Raw genomic sequence first — 19,987 nt, forward strand, 5'->3', positions numbered from 1 at the left:
TTCGATTTGAGTAAACTGTGCCACAATGGATGTAACATATGTTAACACAAACATTATATAAAGGCTTTACCCTGAAATTGGGGTTACCAAAAATCGTATTCCTTATCATTCGTATTCCTTACCTTGAGCTTATTTATATCTTATTATTATTATAATTCAAACAATTACCCATGTTTAATAATGTTATTTGAAACTTAACGCAACCCTTCAGGAATTGAATGCAAACATTGCAAGGTACACCAGTGGGTCTAAGCTGTGTTGATGCACAAGGAATGTATATTATGTTTGTAAAAAGGCTGGGGAGTAGATGCTCAGTTAATTTAATCTTCACTCATTGCTTACTTTTTAATTTCACAAAGCACCAGAAATAAAAAAAAAGTATCCCCACATCAAATTAAATTCCTTTGCACTGAAAGTTCTGACAAATGTTGTTAGTTTTTTTTTCCTGTCGAATACAAACAGACTCAGGCCCAAAGACTGATGCAGGCAACCAGTCTATGAGCACTAGAGCTGGTTCACATTTCTCACACAGTCTTGACAAGCTCACCAACGGCTGTGCTGATGGCTTATCTTTGTTGTCCGTCTTAATGCGCTAATTTCTTGATAACATCAACATTGAAAAGTACAGTATACTTGGATTATTCTATTGCCTAGTGTCTGAGGGAATAAGCACTGATATGACCACCGGCAAACTTTCACTGTCATTAAAGTGTATCGGGTAAGGGGGTAAATTGCATGACCTAGGGGATATTGCTTGTAACTGCAACAACATAGCAATTCCATACAGATTCTAGTTTATCAAACCAAATACTTTACAGATTTTATATAACTAGGCCAAAAAATTGGCAAAGCTGAGGTTGAGGACACTTTTGTTCCAAGTTTCAAGTTCTAAAAGTGCTAACTATTATATGAAAATAAAGAATATATCTGTACACATGTTTTCTGAAGTGATTGTTTGTTTTAAATTATTATATATACTATATATATATATATATATATATATATATATATATATATATATATATATATATATATATAAATATATGTATATGAAGAAAAAATATAGATGCATGAATGGATGTAAATTCGGTTGGAAACCGCATATATCCTACAATAACTGTACTATGAAGTTAAAGGACAAGTTGTGTGCGTGCGTGCGTGCGTGCGTGCGTGTGTGTGTGTGTGTGTGCGTGAATCATTATTACTTAATTATTTGTTAACAGGTTATATTAGATGCTTAAGGCTTCATCCCCAGTGAAATTCAGTTTAACAGCAGCACACATTCTTAAATAAACAAGATCTACGAACAAGATAGAATATAAGAATATAAAACACAAAAGCATGGTGTGCGTGTGTGCATATACTGTGTACATAAAAGCTATATAGATACGTTTTTTTGTTAAATGGCAATATAAATATACAGTGCAGTCAAAAAAAAAATAAGGAAAACAAAAAAAAAAGTTTGCGTGTATAATGGGTTGTGCGTGCAAATGTGTGTTCCAAAATGTGTACGTTTAACTCAACTTAGTCTAAAAAGAAGTGAGATAATGTAAGTCACATATACTTGCAGAGCACGAGTCACGTTCCTTCTCTAGGAGGTGTACTCTTAGAATAGGAGTTACATCTCTTTTGTAGTAGGAGGTGCGTCCTAAAGAATAGGAGTCACATCTCTTATGTAGGAGGTGCCAGCAGGAGCCGCCTAGTAGGGCCCTTCCTCTGTGGCGCTAGAGAGAGAAGATGGCTCCCGTTTTGGACAAGCAGCTCCCGACCGACAACGGTGCCGAGGACGAAGAAGGACAGAGTCTCTGGTGAACTGGACATTTCATTTAAGACCGCAATGCTTATCAGAGTTATTGTTATTCACGAAAAGCACACCAGTGGCAGGCTTGTGCTTCGTCACATTGGGTTTGTTGTTCGTCAGAAAGCTACTGCCGGCTAGCTAGTAGCTAGCTAGCATCACAGCTATGGTTAGCGGTAGCTACAAACAGTCGGTTTCATTGCTACCAGTAGCTCCTAACCGACTGTTCCGTGTCTAGCCGTAGCTATTAACTGAGTTCTCTGCTAGTTCACTTCGTTCCAAGGCGTCCTCATCTCGGGACGGAACTCCAGGACAGGATGCTCCAAGTGAGCGTTATTGGTGACAGAGAGGGCGGGGTTTTGTGTTTAGATGCGAGAGGTACTTCCGATAGAGGGATATCCGTCACCGTTACATGTTTCAGAGATGGAGCTGTCCAAATGTTTAACAAAAAACCCACACGATCTTCCTTTCGTTGTTTTTCTTGTAATTGTATTTCTTATTGTAGCTGAGGGGACTTATCTACATACATAGCGCATAGGAAGTAAGAGACCGGAAATTACTTTGCTGTGGACCGGATAAGCTTCATTTCGTGAATCTCTACATGGAGGCTAACCATGCTAACCACCCGCTAAGTGTGTCCTACATTAGCTACCGATTCACCTGGTGTTTGACAGTTGCTGTTTAGATGTCATTTGGACATAACACTGTCATCTACTTTATCTCGTATATATATATATCATTGTTTTGAACGGTACCTTTTGAATCAGTGATCGTATTTTAAGGTTGCATTGTTAAACCTTTAAGAGTAAGAGTGGCTAACTTTTAAATTGACAAGCTAATGCCTGCGCCGAAAAGGTTGAATGATATCTGGTCAGATGTCAGGCAGTAGAGTCAAGATCCATTTCTTTAGTGACTGACCATTAGGGCTGGCAGTTGTTAATCTGTTTTACATTTTGTCAAGCAATTGCATAGATTCAACTTATCTCCTGCTTGTGGAGTACGCTAATTGTACACGACCTAGCTGTCAATTTATTTGTTTATTCTATATATTATTATATAGTTTTTGTTCATGTTTGTCTGTATCAATGCATCACGACAGGTTCATTATATGTTAAAGCTTGTCAGCTAAATATAGTCGGACTCTGACGTTGCCAAATTGCTTAGACACGTTGAACCTTAAATTACTTTTACTATGCATTTTTTTTCTTGTCTTGCAGGTCTGAAATACTGAGCGACGTCTCAACTCGTTCTAGTTCAAAGTTGCCATCAGGAAAAAATATACTGGTGTTTGGTATGTGTCAAATAGTAGGGTTTTCAAAACTCATCATTAAAACAACTGAAAATCATACAAGCAAAGGGCAGTAATGAAAATAATACTCAACAAAATAAAAAAATAGGCTAGGCATAAATGCTTTAATTGCTACTTAAAATGCCAAATTCCGAGCTTGTGTTTTCGTATGTTTTAGATGCATTTCCTTTAGGTATTGTTTTTTTTTTTCAGGTGAGGATGGATCCGGTAAAACGTCGCTCATGTCCAAACTCCAAGGAGGCGATTACAACAAGAAAGGTCGTGGTTTGGAATATCTTTATTTAAACGTCCATGACGAAGACCGAGACGGTGAGTGTGACTTTTAAAACTCTATTACAATGTCCAAAGAGTCCAATATCAGTGTTGTTTGGCAAACTTATATCTTGTTATATATCTTCAGACCCGACTCGGTGTAATGTGTGGATCCTGGATGGGGATCTGTACCACAAGGGTCTGCTGAAGTTTGCCGTGACAGCCCAGACACTAGCAAACAGCCTGGCCTTGTTCGTGGTGGACATGTCCCGGCCCTGGAGCATCATGGAGTCTTTGCAGAAGTGGGCAAGTGTCCTGCGAGACCACGTGGACAAGCTGAAGATATCGCCTGAGCACATGAGGGAGCTGGAGCAGAAGAGTAAGAAATGCTGAATAACGTCTATATTGTCTAGAAGAGTGGAAAGTTTCCATTATTTTAACCGGTTAACATCTGTCTATAATATCTGCCTCTTATTTTAAGTGTTCAGAAATGTATCCTAAAATCTCTAGCTTATTATAATTCTGCTATCTCACATGAACCCAGTGTTGTCTATTGGAATGGCATTCTCCGATGGATGAGGTGTGTTTCTGTTTCTAGACTTTTAGGTCTGACCTTTTTAAGAAACTTTTGAGTCAAAAGACTTCTCGTGTTACGTTGGCTGAGCATTCAAGTGGCGTTAGATTTCCTCTCCTCTCTTTGTTACTACTACTCCCCCCCCCCCCCCCCCCCCTTATATTTGTGGAAACAGGAAGTTATGGGTTGCTGATGGATGTTTGTATGAGATCATATGACCCTAATTATTCCACAAGCTTAATGGAACAATAAAAGAAGGGTAGGTAGGCACACCGCCGCAGTATAGACGTGTTCCATAAGAAACAATGTGCCCGCAGCTAGCTGTGTGCTGATTTGCCACAAGCTTTATTGATATGGGAAACACGGATGGGATAGATGGTGGTTTTGTCTTTGAAGTTGTTGTGCACGTAGTCCTGGATGTTTCTGGCTCATGCTGCAGAGCCCATGATGCTCAGCTGGGTGTGTAAGCTAAAGGCGAGTTCTGCTTATCACTAGCCTGCTATCTCTAGCTGAAGAAGGGCTCTATTGTGCTCTCAAAGGGCCCCGCTATTTTCCTCGGGTTTGGGGGCATTCTAAAGCAGCTGGCTTCTATATTTATCTGGGTTTATGGCTAGATATTCTTCTGCTGGTGCAACATAAAGTTGCTTTATACTCGTACCCCTGGCAGTCCAAGTGTGTCTCAACATGAATTTATATAGGTTAAATATAATGGATATTATCTGTTATTGTGGGGTTATTGACCAAATTGATACGTGTTTTAGACTTTACAAATTGATTCTTCCTCAGCAATGGAAGTAATCAGGCCTGATTCAGCTCTTGAATCTCTTCTTCATAACACCTACCATGTACAGGATAAGCTTAGTCAGGTCTGGGGGTTCATCCACTAGATTATGAATTATGTTAATGGTCATGTTTATTTTCTTGTGGTGGCCTATGTTGATCTCTTGAGGAGAAGTAATATTAATTCTTATTACAAGGGGTCCTAAGAAAAATGTAGGAACCCTATTGTATTCGTTAGTAGTATTATTATTTATTAATTGGCAGACTTGTAGAACTCGTCAAATGAGTTGGGGAATCAAAAGATGTGCTATAAGGTTCAAGGTTCAAAAGCTTTATTTGGCCAACATATTGCCATGTAAGAAAATTGTCTTTGAAGGCATTCTGTTTTCTAATTGTGTGTATGTGGTCCTTGTGTAAGAAGTATGTTGTGTTTGTGTTTTGCCTTATCAAGCGTTTTTTTTTTTGGCTAGAGGCACTCTGTAACAAGGCCTGGAAGTTCAGCATTTCAAAAGGCTGCAATTCCCACTAGGAAGGTGCAAAGTGCAGGAAAACTTGTTATAGATGCACCATTTGTCATGATGAACAACTTTCAAATCGCAACCCATACGGTCAGACCATTTGGACTTAATGCAGTAGAGCGTTGTTGAATTGTGCACCCTTATAGAGCGCAGTGACCGCCCCCCTTTTTAAATATTTTTCTTTTATTTTTATCATACATTCTATATCTTATCTTTTCAACACATACAGCTCATTTTCTCTAAAGCTCTTACATCAACTCTATCTTTCTATTCATCTCAGGGAAATCATGGTTGCTGTTGTAAGCAATCGAGTTCAGTTAAGCAGTCATCGACGACTTCACTTTCGCAGTTGTGGGTAAACGGGAGTAAAATATGTTTTTCTACCAACTAGGTGTTGCCCATTTAACTTCTTGCTTCTTGGGAGCATATACCATCGTTTCACAATACAACGGTGGAACGTATACTAGTGTAGTGGTATTGTGTCGGACTCTGTACATGTACATTTCCCAAATTAATTATTTTGAGCAGTGTACGGTAGGGGTGGGAAAGATAATAGATTCTTCTATGCATTTTTTTTGTTGATAAAATTTGTTCGCCTGCTGCAAAATTCTGTTCACCAGAGGGGGGATCATTTGAGGAATTTTTAAATTATTTAATTTATCTTAAATGTTTATTGGCCAATCTGATTTGTCTTGACGTGATTGTGATTCAGCCTACGCATAGCATGCACGTAAACTCACAGCCAGACACGAGAACAATGAACAAGTTCTTATTCTTATCATTGACAAAGGGCAGCTTTTTCTTTAATGACGAAGATTAGAAGATTAGATTAGAAAGAAAAGAGTTAATTTTGTGTGTTAATTTTTTACATACTTCCAGAGTGTGTTATAATGCAAGCTGCATTGATTATTGCATCGTTCATAGAAAGTCATATTTGTGACAAAAGCTTTTTCTGTAATAAAATATTAGATAAGGTAATTCTAATTCATCTGTTGATGTTTTTAATGATCATCACAAAAGTAGGGCGTTATTAGCAAACTCTGAGTAGCAAATTCTGATATATTTTTTGAAAATCCTGCATGTAAATGTACTACATAAATCGAGATGCATCTCAATTAAGAATCGAATCGACCTCAGAATTGTATCGTGTGCCAAGCGATTCCCACCTCTAGTGTACTGTATCAGCACTGAAGAGGGATTTTTTGGAGGCTTATTTTCTCGTTTGGCCAATCAGTCAGTGAGTCAGAGGAAGGGTACACAGTCCAATGGCTAAGTGTACAGACTATAGCGGCTTTGGAGTGCAGTCTGTTGTGTCCGTAATACTTTTTACATGAACTATCCTTCTAGGTGATATTATTTTACCCCTTTAACTGCTAGCCACTAACTAGAGGCCAGTGCAGGGGAATCTAAAATGCATTTGTTTCCGAAAACCAGTGTGTACACATGGCAAGTACATCCGTTCAAAACTACACTTTGACCTCACTTAATCTGTGGCCCAACCTTAAGAACACTATACCCCTATGAACCAATGACAAGAAGTCCATTAACTAGTCCTCATCCATACTTATTCCATCTCGTATTAACAGATGCATTAAAGTTGTTCACTTATGAAGTTCTTGTCCTGGTTAAGGCGGCTCTTTTCATTGGTCGTGAAGTGCTGCGTCTGTGTGTTCTTGTCTGCTTGAGGTATTCCTGCTCAGTTGCCACTTGAGCCCTTCCCTACTCCCTTCGTCCCCTGCATTCCCCCCCCCAGAGTCCCAATGGTGACTCATAACGCCTGGTACTAGATCCTCTCTTTGGTCCTCATACTCACTCTGCATTCCCTAGCCATCTGAGAAAGAAGTCATCACTTCCTGAATCTAAGCTCCGCCCACTTCTATGCAGCTACTATGTCTAGTTCTCTGTTTCGATTTTAACCTAAATCCCTCCTGAAATCAGGGTCTGGAGGAGAAAAATTGTTGCAACTTTATTGCCCTTTATGGGTTCAAAGTTGTGTTCTCTAACACACTGTAATATATTAACAGATAAGTTGGGAACAGTATACTGGTGGGTAGAACCAATGGTCGACCAACCATCATACAGCTGGGTGGAGACTCTTACTTCTGATGTCCATATGGGTTCGATTTTGAAATGTCTCCTACTGGTTTATCAACGTACGGGTCAACTAAAGATATTTATGTTGGCATCTCCTGCAACCCTATACGCATCAGGCGATACTTTGTGTAGGGCAAGTTGTTCAACACTGCAGTTAATGCTACAGATGAGGTGGTTGTTGCTGCTAATGATATCATTGTTTTGTATTCATGTTCTGTTTGCTATGGGGATCGTAAAACAAATAAATATATGTTAAGTGTTTTGAGTTATTTTTGAGCTACCTGTTCCCCCTTTGCTCTTGCCTGCCCCCTAGTGATGAAGGCCTTCCAGGACTACGCGGAGCCAGAGGATGTTAACCAGGCGTCATCCCAGAGACGAGCCCAACCAGGGTCCGATGGAGAGGACGTTGTGCTACCGCTAGGAGAGAACACGCTTACACACAACCTGGGAATCCCTGTGCTAATAGTTTGCTCAAAGGTGAGTGGAGGGTAACTATTTCAACAAATGGCGGATCAGGTTTTGGTGCTGTAGACTGCTGCTGTCATCCAACAATATATATACTTAACAAAGCTTTAAATAATCTTGTTCATCAGAAATGGTTAGCTTTTTTGGCCACCTAGACTAAAGCATGTGACATTATCACACTCTAGCCTCAATGTAAGTCAATGAGACGAACATAAAATATACAAAGCAGGCATGAAATTAAACTGTTGCTTCCGAAAAAAGTATAAATTACATTGAAATTCTGTTTCGATATATTTGAAGATAGAAGTGTGTTGATTTGTTAAATGTTTGAACGATGTTTAACGGTTAAAAATTGACCAAGTTGCTAACTGAAGAAGTTGAATTGTCAGAATTTTAAATTGACTTCCATTATAAAATGTAAGGTTTTAAAAGTTTGATATTTAAAAAAACTATAAATTACTTTAGTGTGAAAAATAGTAGTGACCGATTCAAAGCTAATATGAACATTTAAGAATTGGACTGGAGTTTCTGAAAAATTGTGGAAGGAGAAGTGTCCCAAAATTTGTAGAGAATGATGAAGGAAGAAAGAATATAGCCTAACTCTGCTTTCACACTAAACGCGAAGGGCCGACAAGATTCCATACAAAGTCAACGTAGATACATCTGGCAAATCTTTTGCTAGAGAAAACCTGAAAAAAGATTTGATTTGTAGCGCGACACATTCGCCCGGCATGGGCGGGCGCGTTAACGAGGATTTGCAGCGTGACACTTTGCTCGAGTTGAAATATTTCAACTTTTCCGCGACATTCGCATGATGACAGCCAATCAGCTTTCAACAGCGTGGCCACTGAGTCCCGTGCGTAACGTAACAGCCAATCAGCATTCAACCGGCCAACCGTTCCCTGCAGTGCAGTCCGGGGTGAACCGCAGCATGGAGGAGAAAGTGATTGTTGCCGTTTGCGTCTCACGGAGCTTTATATATAATATTATACAACGGGGGGCCTAAATCCAGCGATCTGATTGGTTCCTAACTGTTGTATAATGAGCGTATACATAACTGCTATGACGCCCGATCATTTTGTGAAAGTTTGCATATCACTCCGCACCTGGAAGTAGAAACGGTTACAAAGTAAAACATATGTTGGATGATGGAGAGGGCGTAAATGTTGTTACTCCGGGAGTGAGCAAGGCGATGGAGAGACTAACGAAAGCTTAGGCACACGGTGAGTGAACTGCTCCATAGGATAAATTGCCGGCGAACCGCTCTAGCCGAGCCTTCTCTCGGAGGGACGCTAAAGTGTGTTGCATAGCGACCGTCGTGCATTTTGAAGGCAGCCAGGAGGGACTACTTTTTTGTATTCTTTAATAAAACGGCTACTTTGACTTTCTTGGTTTCTTTTTAAATGTAGTGTGTCTATGACTTTCGTTTTGCCATAATAGTAACCGTTGTATAAAAGCAATAGATCACTTCAGTCAGTGGTATGTGCTCATTATACCACAGTGAAGGGGGTCGCCATCCCTCCGCTGCGCGTCGGGGCCGGACAACGCCCCTTAACAGTGGTATAATGACCACTGTCGTGATCTATTGCTTAAGTATATAATGTAATATAATTGTATAGATATTATCACGGCCAAAAGCTCTGTGCGCCTCCGAATGGCCGTAGCGCGGCCATCTCGTAGGGATTGGGATTCGCAGGGTTTGTTTACCGGTGTTGCTATGGTTACCAGTCTTGTGTGTTCCAACGGTTTATTAGGTATCTAATAAATCGTCTAAAAAATGTGGCGTGACAAATTCGCCTTACAAAACTTGCACAGCGATAGATTATGATCTGTCTTGCGACAAAACTTGGGCGACAACGCGAACGCAAGACAAATGTGTCTTTTGGTGTGAACGCAGCATAAGAAGAACAATAGTCGAGCGCTGCATGCAGTACTCACCTAATTCTGATGTTGTAGGGAAAACACCAACACGGGTGGCAGGGATTCAAAGGTAATTTTCTGCTAGACTCGCTACATTGGGGTAGCCTACCTCGCCGCCTTTTTTGAAACTAGCTGGCCAAACTAATCTTTGCCTTCTTACCAGCAAGGCACTCTGGCTCAGCAGCAGCTGGTAGAACTGACACTGCCCCTTCTGCATGTTGGGAAACCAGCCTCCAATTTTGCAGCAGCTCACATACTTGTGTTTTGAAGGAGGGAGGGAGCCTTATCAAGCAGGTCCTTTGGTCATGTCATCGTACTTCTCATTTAGGTATTCAAGAATTCCCTCCTTGATGGCAGTTGTTAGAGGTGTGACGTTTCAGAACCGGCTCAATAAAAAGCAACACTGGCTTTAAAAAGGACACACTCGCTTGCGATAACGATGCAAGCTCCTTCACATATAAAACTACAAAACACAATTGCTGTATGATCAATCCATTTGACTCTTTCTCCTGCTCAACCTCTCTCCCGCTTCTCCCACTCAAGCACTCCTGCGCTCACCTCTTTTCAATCTCTATCCCTCTCCATCTTTCTTTTGCTCTGTCTCGTACTCTGTCTCTCTCTTTCTCTCTGTCGTTTCCTCACCAATTATCTCTGTGTGCCCGCAGTGTGATGCTGTGGCCGTGCTGGAGAAGGAGCACGACTACAGGGAGGAGCACTTTGACTTCCTCCAGTCTCACATCCGGAGGTTCTGCTTAAACTGTATCCTTCAATATTTCCTCCCGATCTTCCTCCTTACTCTTTCTCTCCTCTTTAGCCTTAGAGAGCAGTTCTTCCTGCAGTTGTGACTTGCACTAAACACATTTATCATGAGCAGGCAAAACTACCTCTTCATCGAAGATGAGATCAAAGTTATTAATCCCAGAATTTAGTTCCTAGTTTCATGGCAGCAGAGTAACGGTACAGTTTATTGGCCAAATAATTCGAAATATACAATAAAAATATGCAGAAAAACGACACATTAATGAGTAATAAATTACATTTAAATGTGAACATTGACAGTAGAGATGTATAGCTTATTGACTGCCTAAACTAGATTATCAACATGGCAGTCGTCCTAAGTAATATTGCCTCAAATCTTTACATTTAAAAGATTATTAGATATTTAACATAGCTAGCAAGGATTGAACGGCATTTTAACTCTTCTCCTCACCCTTAGTCCGTGTTCAAAGCGTTCCAACCATAACCCTGATCCCCTAGACGGTGCCGGACTCATCTACACCTCGGTTAAAGAGGAGAAGAACCTGGACTTGCTCCATAAATACATCCTCCACAAGATCTACGAATTCCAGTTCTCCAGCCCCGCCCTGGTGGTGGAGAAGGACGCCGTGTTCATGTGAGTCTGGTTAGGTCGATGGTAAGAAGTGCAATGGGAGCCATAATGAACTGATCTCATGGTAGCAATACAAGTGAGATCAGAACCTAAAAGATACTCCACATGCCAGGTGTAGGTTTTTACAAGTCGGTTTTTTATTCACCACTTCAATGTCAGCTCTGACTAAGTCCTGTTTGTCAGCAATAAACAATGTAGTGCAGTGCTGGGATGTAAGGCAATTTATTCCCAGGTTGCCAGTGAAAAAAAAAAATAATAATAATACAAAAATGTACTAGTAGTGCTTCGCCATAGCCTGGCTATGGCCAGACCAAGCTCCATCGTAGGTTGCACGTTGGTCTGGGGAAGGTGCTGTCATTTTCTTCAGCACAAGAGGCGTGATCAATGGGCCTCGTTCAAATTACTCGGTACGTAATTGGCTGCTTGCCGTAGCTTCCCTGTCGCCATCGTGTTAAACTAGCCAATAGCGCGCCAGGGGGAAAAGCCAGCTTGGTCAAGGGCTCCCGCGAAGACGTATCGAAACCAGAAAGAAGTGTATTGCTCTTCTCCAGACCCTTGTGCGGGCGAACTCAAATCGCCGGCAGAATGGACGGGGCTACCCAGTCTAGCTGCGCCATGCTCCTTCAGTCAGTTCAGCACAGGGCTGTGTGGACATTCAGTCATTTTGAAACTCCAACTGTTATGACACAAGTTTTATTGTAATATTACTGAACAAAAATATCATAAATTAATATAAAAGATCAGGGGTAAGTGCGGTGTTGAATCAGTCAATGGCTTTCACTTGGTTACGGCATAGCTTTAATGTACAGCAGGTCGCACACCTGCTGCTTTTCTTAATGTTAAATAACCTTCATCTTTTAGAAACTAATACACGACTCGTCTCTTTCAGTCCCGCCGGGTGGGACAACGAGAAGAAGATCGGGATTCTGCACGAGAACTTTACGACAGTCCGACCCGAGGATCCCTTCGACGGCTTCATCATTAAGCCTCCGGTTCGAAAGGTAGTAAAATATGAACAAGTACTTCAAGTAGAAACTACTCTCTAAACACACAATACTTCTTTGTGTTTTGGAGATTTGGGATTGCTTGTTTCCGTAGCAACCTCGTGCCCATGTGTTGATGCCTCTCCTCCTCTTCATCAGCTAGTCCACGACAAGGAGATAAACGCTGAAGACGAACAAGTGTTCCTGATGAAGCAGCAGGTGGGTTCTCCTGCTCATCTCTTCGTTAATGATCCGTCTTGCTCTCCACCGCAACATGGAAAACATTATTTCCATCCTTCTCATGTTCTCAACAAGGCAGCAATATGTACTGGTAATATTTCTTTTTTTCTAAAGTCTCTTCTAGCAAAACAACCAGCCACACCGACACGTGGAGCCAATGTAAGTCTTTCATCACATCGCATTAGGGTTGAATGAAATGCAAATCCCTTTGTGAGCTTTGTTTTCTAAACTGCCAACAAATGACCCTTCTTCTGACTCTTTGACTTTTCAAAAAAAAAAAATAGATATTTGAAGATAAATATTTTATAAATTATTATTTTTGCTCACCCACTGTATTCCGCAAAAGGTCTTGATGACAAGTTAGTGGTACGCCTAAATTCAAAGGTTTTGAACCACTGCTTTAGTCTACGTTATCTGTACACTCAAACCCTCTGCATCTGTACACTCAAACCCTGTGCAGCTGTACACTCGAACCCTGTGCAGCTGTACAATCGGACACTGCAGCTGTACACTCGGTCACTGTGCAGCTGTACACTCGGACACTGTAGATGTACACTCGGACACTGTAGATGTACACTCGGACACTGTAGATGTACACTCGGACACTAGATGTACACTCGGACACTAGATGTACACTCGGACACTGTAGATGTACACTCAGACACTGTAGATGTACACTCGGACACTGCATCTCTACCTGTATGTTCTGCAGGAGTCTCCGGGGCGGACGTCGTCCTCTTCCCCCAGGCCTACGGTTCGGTCTGGGCAGCCCAGCAGCAATAGTGGATCCCCCATGACTAACGTTAAAAAGCCAGATCCAAACATGAAGGGTAAGCTCTGATATCTGTACACACTATTTACTAGTTCTACAGCAAAGCCAGAGTAAGTTGTTGTAGTAAAGAATAAAAGATTAGAGAATAGAAGATTTGTTAAAAAGAATACAAAAGCAACAGATATATGTAACTTATGTATACACAATAGTAGTAGAAATGCAGATGCGAAAATATATCTTGGTATTTCTGCACTCATAATGGAGGAAGGCATACCATATTACACTTTCTTTTTCTCGAACACAATTGGAGTAGCTACAAGAAAGTTCTAGTGCGGCACAAGCTAGATAAAAACAACTGGAGAGAGTGCAGAGTATTCATTTAAATCATACTTACAGAGTAAGTCACACAGTCTTAATTTTTGTATCTGAGGTTAATGGACTGCATTAATATAGCGCTTTTCTAGCCAGTGGCCACTCCAAGCGCTTTACAATATAGCCTAACATTCCCCCATTCATTCACACACCGAAGGCGGTGTCCACCATGCAAGGAGATAGCCGGCTCGTCAGACACGGAGCTGAAAAACTGACTCTAAACGATAACTTCTTTCTCTTAAACGAGCGCTCCCTTGCTCGCTCCAAAGCCTGTTCCTCGTGGTTAGAGCGTGGCAGGGGTCCGGGGGCATTCCTGCCTGCGTAGGAGTTCTTGAACCATGTTTAATTGAGGGGCTGCTACCCCGTGGCCACTGGTCGTCTACATTTGTGCTGCTATAAGCATAGAAGTTATGAAAATGGGCTGAACAGGGAGTTTGTGGATGATGCAGTTGATCGGGCCGCTCCCTTGTGGTCCCGCTATTGTTGATCGTCAGAGTTGGTCTGGCTGTCTTTATTTTTCGCCAAGGAAATTGTGGTCACCATTTCTGTTATAATTTGGAAAATATTAAGAGAACATAAAATATAATTACAAATATAAACACAAAAAAGTTAGAGATTATGTTTCACCTGGTTAAATCAAGTTACCAAAAATATATTTTGCGATAGTCCGGAAATGTTTTCCCCGAGGACTCGTGGGAAGCCCCCCTGCTCCCCCCCAGACTGGGCTCATGGCCCAGGAATGGCTGTGGAACCATCCACCACTCAACACGCCGCCAGCTGGCTTAAAAATACACACACTGCTTTAAAGTGGCTTTTAACTCCTAAAGGGCATTTTAGCATTGATTTCACACACTAACAATTTAGCCCTTGAGATTTTTACTTATTTTCAGTATCATAATGTGAATAGGTAGGTTACCCACACAAGGCATTTATATTGTCATATTAGTGAAAGGTTTAAAATATATATTTATTTTTACCTACACAATTTAAAAAAAAAAACAACGGTAATTCAAATGTTGACAACTTCTAAATTGTAGCGGCAGCGTTTTCCCTCCAGCATTATGTGACTCAGACTAAAGGTATGCTGTCTTTATTCACTCACCACCGGGAAAATGTGTCAAACCCAGCTGCCCTTGTGTGATGTCGTCCAGTAGGGGCCGCTGCCAACGAAGGAGTGCTGGCTAACTTCTTCAACAGCCTGCTGAGTAAAAAGACGGGGTCCCCAGGAAGCCCCGGTGGGGGGGCCCCAGCCGCCGGGGCAGGAGTTCAGGGCTCTGCCAAAAAAACAGGTACAGCTTCCGCGACCCCTCACCTCCGCTCCGCTCCGCCTCTTCAGTAGAGCTCTCTGCAAGCTCCTCCGGGGTACATGGCCGTCCATCAAGGCTCCTTCCAGACGGTTCATATTGAAGAGATTATTTTTAAGATGGTGTAGTGCTTAGGTGGTTCGACAGCAAACTCAATGGTTCTGGGTCAGAACCCCAATGTCCAGTTAATAGTTGCAAGTAAATAAACGGTACACTCTGAGAGTCCAGAGCTGATGACATAGTTAACCACTATCTGGGTTGTGAAACAATTGGTCACTGCGGTCCTAAAATAATATGAATAGTAAATTAATAATAATACAGCGGATTTACCATTAAACGTTACGGTCCCCATCTGTCAATTAGGTAACTGTTGCCTTTGTGGTGGGGATCCCCACCATGTCGGTTTTACGAGGCACATATGTTTTGGGGAGTGGGTGAGCGAGTTGAACACTGGTTCTCTGGAGGTCTCTATCTGAAGGAGTGATGACATCATCGCCCTAGTTTAACCACCTAGTCCTTGAGTGTGGAACATCTGGACGGACTTGGGGAAAGGCCTGTATGCTCTAATCATCCATTAATCCACCAACATGCAACCAAGACCTATCCCCACCCTCTCTGCATATGCTTCATAGCCCTCCTCTGGATTCTCTTTATGGCTCCAGATTAATGTTTGACTGTCCATGTTGTTAGGTGGTGCATATGAGCCCCAACCGCTTTATCCTAGTCTAAATTGTGAGTTTAAACTGAGTTTGCTGCCATCTAATGGTTGAATTAAAGGGAATAGACTCACTCTGCTATTTTCTAATCTAGGAGTACTGCTTCACCCGTTTGTGTGAGACTATCTGTAATCGTCTGCAACATGAACTCCCAGAAAAGTAGCACCATTCGCGACACTAGTGTACGATTTTGTGTAACAAATCAGACCGGGGACAGTGTTTTTTGCTTAAACAAATGAATGCGTATGAAAGATTTCCCTTTTTATTAGAAAATAGCCGAGCTTGACGGTTCACCTTTTAAGTATTCTTGGCACAGTGAGGTTATTATTGGTATTGGTAGGTATTTACAGCTAGATGGCAGCAAGCCCACCAATTGGTCCTAGTGTTGCTATTGTCGAGTTGCTCTTCAACTCACCCATTGTCTCCAGTACTCGCATGGATTAAGCGCCTCTAAGATCCAGCCAATAGGAAATGCATGACATCAGACCTCCCCTCATTGGTTTCCTCATCGTGTTTCTGTTGCATGCGCGTCTAATCGGCCTGCATGGCTCAAGCATTTAGCCACGTCAGCATCGTCGGCAGCACCCATCGCTCAAGACGGCCGTCTCCGTTCCCGATGAGCAAGGCAGACGCTACAGGAGGTTACTCTCTTGTCTCTCTCCTCTCCTTCCAAGGGCAGAAGCCGGGTTTGACTGACGTGCAGGCGGAACTGGACAGGATGACCCGCAAGCCAGAGACCGTGGTTACCGTCAACAACGTCCCACCTCCCACGGAGAACCAGGCGTGAAGGCACACTTGCGCAGCCGCTGCAATTTCCCTCTGCATTTATTCTCATATACACCATAGCATAAACACAAACTGCTGCACACCACTAAATGCCCCCCCCCCCCCCCCCCCCCAAGTCACAACATGCTGCTCTCACCAAGAGGATCTTCAGCTGCTGTTATCCTGGGTGACGGTAGAGAGAGATGTTTACAGAGATGGAGAGAGAGGCAGAGATATGGAAAGAGAAATACAGAGATGCTGAGGTGAAAAGAAGGTCTAGGGAGAAAGAGAATGGCTAGGTTGAAAGAGATTGAGACATTCTTGGCATAGAGTGATGGTTTCAAGTATTTTCGTGACTAACTGACGAGTGATGAAGTGATGCACAGGGTACCGTCAGCTGCGACACCACCGCCTCCCCCAAACCTGGTTGCAACCCCCTTTACCTGGGCCTCTACCCCTTCCCCCTGCTCGCTTAAAGCCTGAAACCAACAGCTTCCTTGTTCTAGGGTCGCATCTAGGAAGGAACTTCAATGAGTTGTAATTTGAAAGATATTAAAACTTGAAATATATTCTCCTAGAAAAATTATTACAAGTAATTCCCAGGCGTATATAGTGGGGGATATATTAAATATACTGATTGTATTTATACAAAGGTTCCATATTTTATTGTATTCCACACTAAGGGTTCAGGAATCACATAGGTCCATCGTAGCACGTGGACTACACTACTAAGGAGAAGAAGTGATTGCACGCTATAGAAGTGATGGCAAATGTCTCCACCCAACATGTAGGATCTGTAAATTACATGACAACCCTGTTCTCAAACGTTGGCTTGACTTTGTATAAAATGCAACTCTTGATCCAAATGATGAAGATGAGGTCTTTTTGACGACACAAGACTGTTAAAATAGCAACTGCAGCGCTTATCTTGGCTACAGGCGAGCAAGCGTATGTTTGACTTAGTCTGTGTTTTGAATGTGTGTGAGTGTATTTGTGAGTTGGGGCAGTATCTTTTCTTAAAGAGACCTCCTAAGTGCCTGGCACACTGAGCAGGTTGTGTCCTCGTACAGGGTATGCACTGTAGCACCAGTGGCTTATGAATTTCCCTCTTTCTTTATTTTTATTTTCTCCATTTCTCGTCCAACTAATTTATTTGATTATTTTGCATTAACTTTATGTATGCGGTAATAAGCCTGTGGTCTCTGACCAATAGAAAAAGGTTCAAGTGTACATTGCTTGGTTCAAGTAGGTGATGCAGCAATATTTGCCTTTATTATAAACTAACGATTGTGGTCTTGACTGTAAGGTTATCAGGCTGCTATTGGTCTGGCTTAGACTACGAGCTGTAGTGCATCTTGTTCCCCTTGATTTTCATTTATTGTGGTTTTTATACCACTTACTTTGTGGCAAAAGCAAAGTGAAATTGACTTAGTATAGTTGAGCAAAGCTCTTGCCCATGAAATGTCTGCCGGATGGTGTGTGAAGTGTCCAAACTATCCTTTAAACATTCCCTTTCTCTACAGGATGAACAGCTTCTTTCATATGGGAATCCTGTTAAGCATTTATGGGTTATTTTATTGTCTTTGCTTCTCTAGTGCCCCCCTTATTTTGTCATTTTTTGCCAAAATTGTACCTTTATTGCTCCAGGCTTCTTGAGTAAGCAGTTAACCAGCCTTTTGTTTCCTGTACTCTGCGCTCCAAACCTGAGTCCTGGTTTAGAAGCTCGACAAAATGAATAAACCGGCAACTTGTGCCTCGGCTGATTAGGCCTTTAAAGTCCTTTTTAAATGGTTGCTTATTAGTTATTTCATATAAATCAATGTGTATGTAATCAGTATTTACCTGTAAAATATCAATTATCTGTAATATTGCAATACCAATTGAATTTTTTTCAATTGCCAGTGCAAGGCCCGACTCGTGATATTACTAGGCCTGGGGGAGGGGAAATAACTTACTTTCCATTCAGAACTGAAGAATAAACTGGAAAACGAGTTGACTGAGAAACACATGACTTTCTTCATCCCAACATGATCATCACAGCAGACATTTTTATTTTCCACGTTAAGAAACCATTCCGAACAGTTCCTGTTGAAACACTTGATTTAACCCGTTTTGTGTTTCAACAGGTTATATGTTCAAGTAGAACTGATTTAAATGATATGCTTTCTTATCTGTGTTTACGATTTAAAGGAAAAATGGGTATGGGTCTTGTGTACCTGGTTTTGGTTTTTGTTTATTTTGCAGTTCAAGGGAATAACCACAAGATCTTGTTGGTCAACCACATAATGCTATAATCAGCATCAATTGTTTTCACGTCCAATTTCTTCATGGATAACTCCACGAAGGGGTTTAAAAGCACATAATGGTTGTATTTGATTGTTATCAGCCTGAATATGCACGTTAGCCCTCCTGCTTTGCCTCTAAATATACTATACTAACATCAATCCAATCAGTAGATTGTCTTTGCAACAAACTAAATATTCTACATTAACTGTTTAAAATATTGTAATATAGCCTTAGTTAACTTATCCATAATGACTGCACAGGCAACAGGGAATGGTGAATAATTTGTATAAATATTTTTTTGGTTTTAATCAGGAAAGTACATTACTCCAGCTGTGTTTGACTACATATTTTTCAGCATTTGTTTTTTTGGAAAAGTACTATATAAACCAAACCCCATATGTTAACCAAGTCCTTAAGGAGTTTGAATTTTTTTGTTTTTGGCCGATTTTTATCCCCCTGATACCATAATGAACCAAACTTTTCAACATGCCTTAACCATTATCGAGTTCTACGGTTAGGGAGAAATTGGACGTTTTGACCTTTTGAGTGATCCGAGGAATGGGTTTCCAAGCTGCTTGCGAACCTGCTTGATTTCACATGATGTTTGTGTGAAATAAAATTGCTATTCTGCATCTTAATTGCAGCAACGTGACCTTAACTGTTGATTGCAGCGTACACCCTCTGGAGGTGTGTGTGTGTGTGTGTCGTTTTTATTTTAGCGTTGAGTAGCAGCTATGTGAAACCTCTAGCTTCATGTGCCGACCAGGATAAAGAACCTGTCTGTCTGCCCCCGCTTTAATAAAAAACAATACCTGAAATCCCTTGCTTTGCTTCTGACTCTTTATTTTCCTTTAATGTTTACTAGGCCTGTATTATCTGATCACAAAAGCTCTATTTATATAGATATAGTAAAACTGCTGAATACATTGGATTTGCTACTTATTCTGATTCTAACTCTTGACTTTTCTATAATTACCCCACCTAATAAGTCTAGGCCCACAAAGTTGCAGGAATGCTTAATCAGTTGCATCAAAGTGCACCTGATACAATTCTTAAGTCTCCGTTAATTATGCCATTAATTATAAATAATTAGTGTAAGTTAACCAAAAGACCGCTAGAGGACAGTAAAGCCATCGATGGATTTCATAAGCAAAACATTAAATATGAGGCAAAACCAAAAGGGTTAGGGTTAGCCTGCTACGCCGTATCAGCGGCGACATCGGCTGAAGCCCTATTTCCGCCACCTCTCCTATCATCCACCTGGTCTTACAAACTCTTTCCACACAACACCGCTGCTTGTGATTTCGCTCCACGCAGTAGTAGGCCTGTCCTGTGTGTTCCACGCACGACCGAGATATGCGGTGGACAGGACTGTTGTCGACGTAGTTGCGAGCAAGTGAAGCTGTTTGGACACGTTGAACAAAGTATCCACACATACAAGCACGCGCG

The 19,987-nt window shown here is 41.5% G+C and overlaps 1 protein-coding gene across 3 annotated transcripts; it reads left to right on the top strand.

The window, feature by feature from the left end:
* The first annotated feature begins 1,690 nt into the window (after positions 1-1,690).
* dync1li2 (dynein, cytoplasmic 1, light intermediate chain 2) lies at positions 1,691-19,380 on the top strand. Of its 3 annotated transcripts, none has more exons than XM_056607459.1 (13): positions 1,691-1,808; positions 3,016-3,089; positions 3,300-3,416; positions 3,508-3,738; positions 7,639-7,802; positions 10,376-10,469; positions 10,968-11,103; positions 11,990-12,101; positions 12,243-12,302; positions 12,438-12,482; positions 13,036-13,153; positions 14,619-14,756; positions 16,162-19,380. In XM_056607459.1, exons 1-13 carry the CDS (start codon positions 1,738-1,740, stop codon positions 16,272-16,274), a joined length of 1,473 nt encoding a protein of 490 aa, XP_056463434.1. In that variant the 5' UTR covers positions 1,691-1,737; the 3' UTR covers positions 16,275-19,380. The 3 variants fall into 3 exon arrangements, with proteins under 3 accessions (XP_056463434.1, XP_056463435.1, XP_056463436.1); XM_056607460.1 differs by having other exon boundaries at positions 14,622-14,756; XM_056607461.1 differs by having other exon boundaries at positions 1,692-1,808; positions 16,167-19,380.
* The last annotated feature ends 607 nt before the right edge of the window (positions 19,381-19,987 follow it).

The sequence above is a fragment of the Gadus chalcogrammus genome, chromosome 14 (assembly GCF_026213295.1).
Source record: "Gadus chalcogrammus isolate NIFS_2021 chromosome 14, NIFS_Gcha_1.0, whole genome shotgun sequence".
NCBI classification, from domain to species: Eukaryota; Metazoa; Chordata; class Actinopteri; order Gadiformes; family Gadidae; genus Gadus; species Gadus chalcogrammus.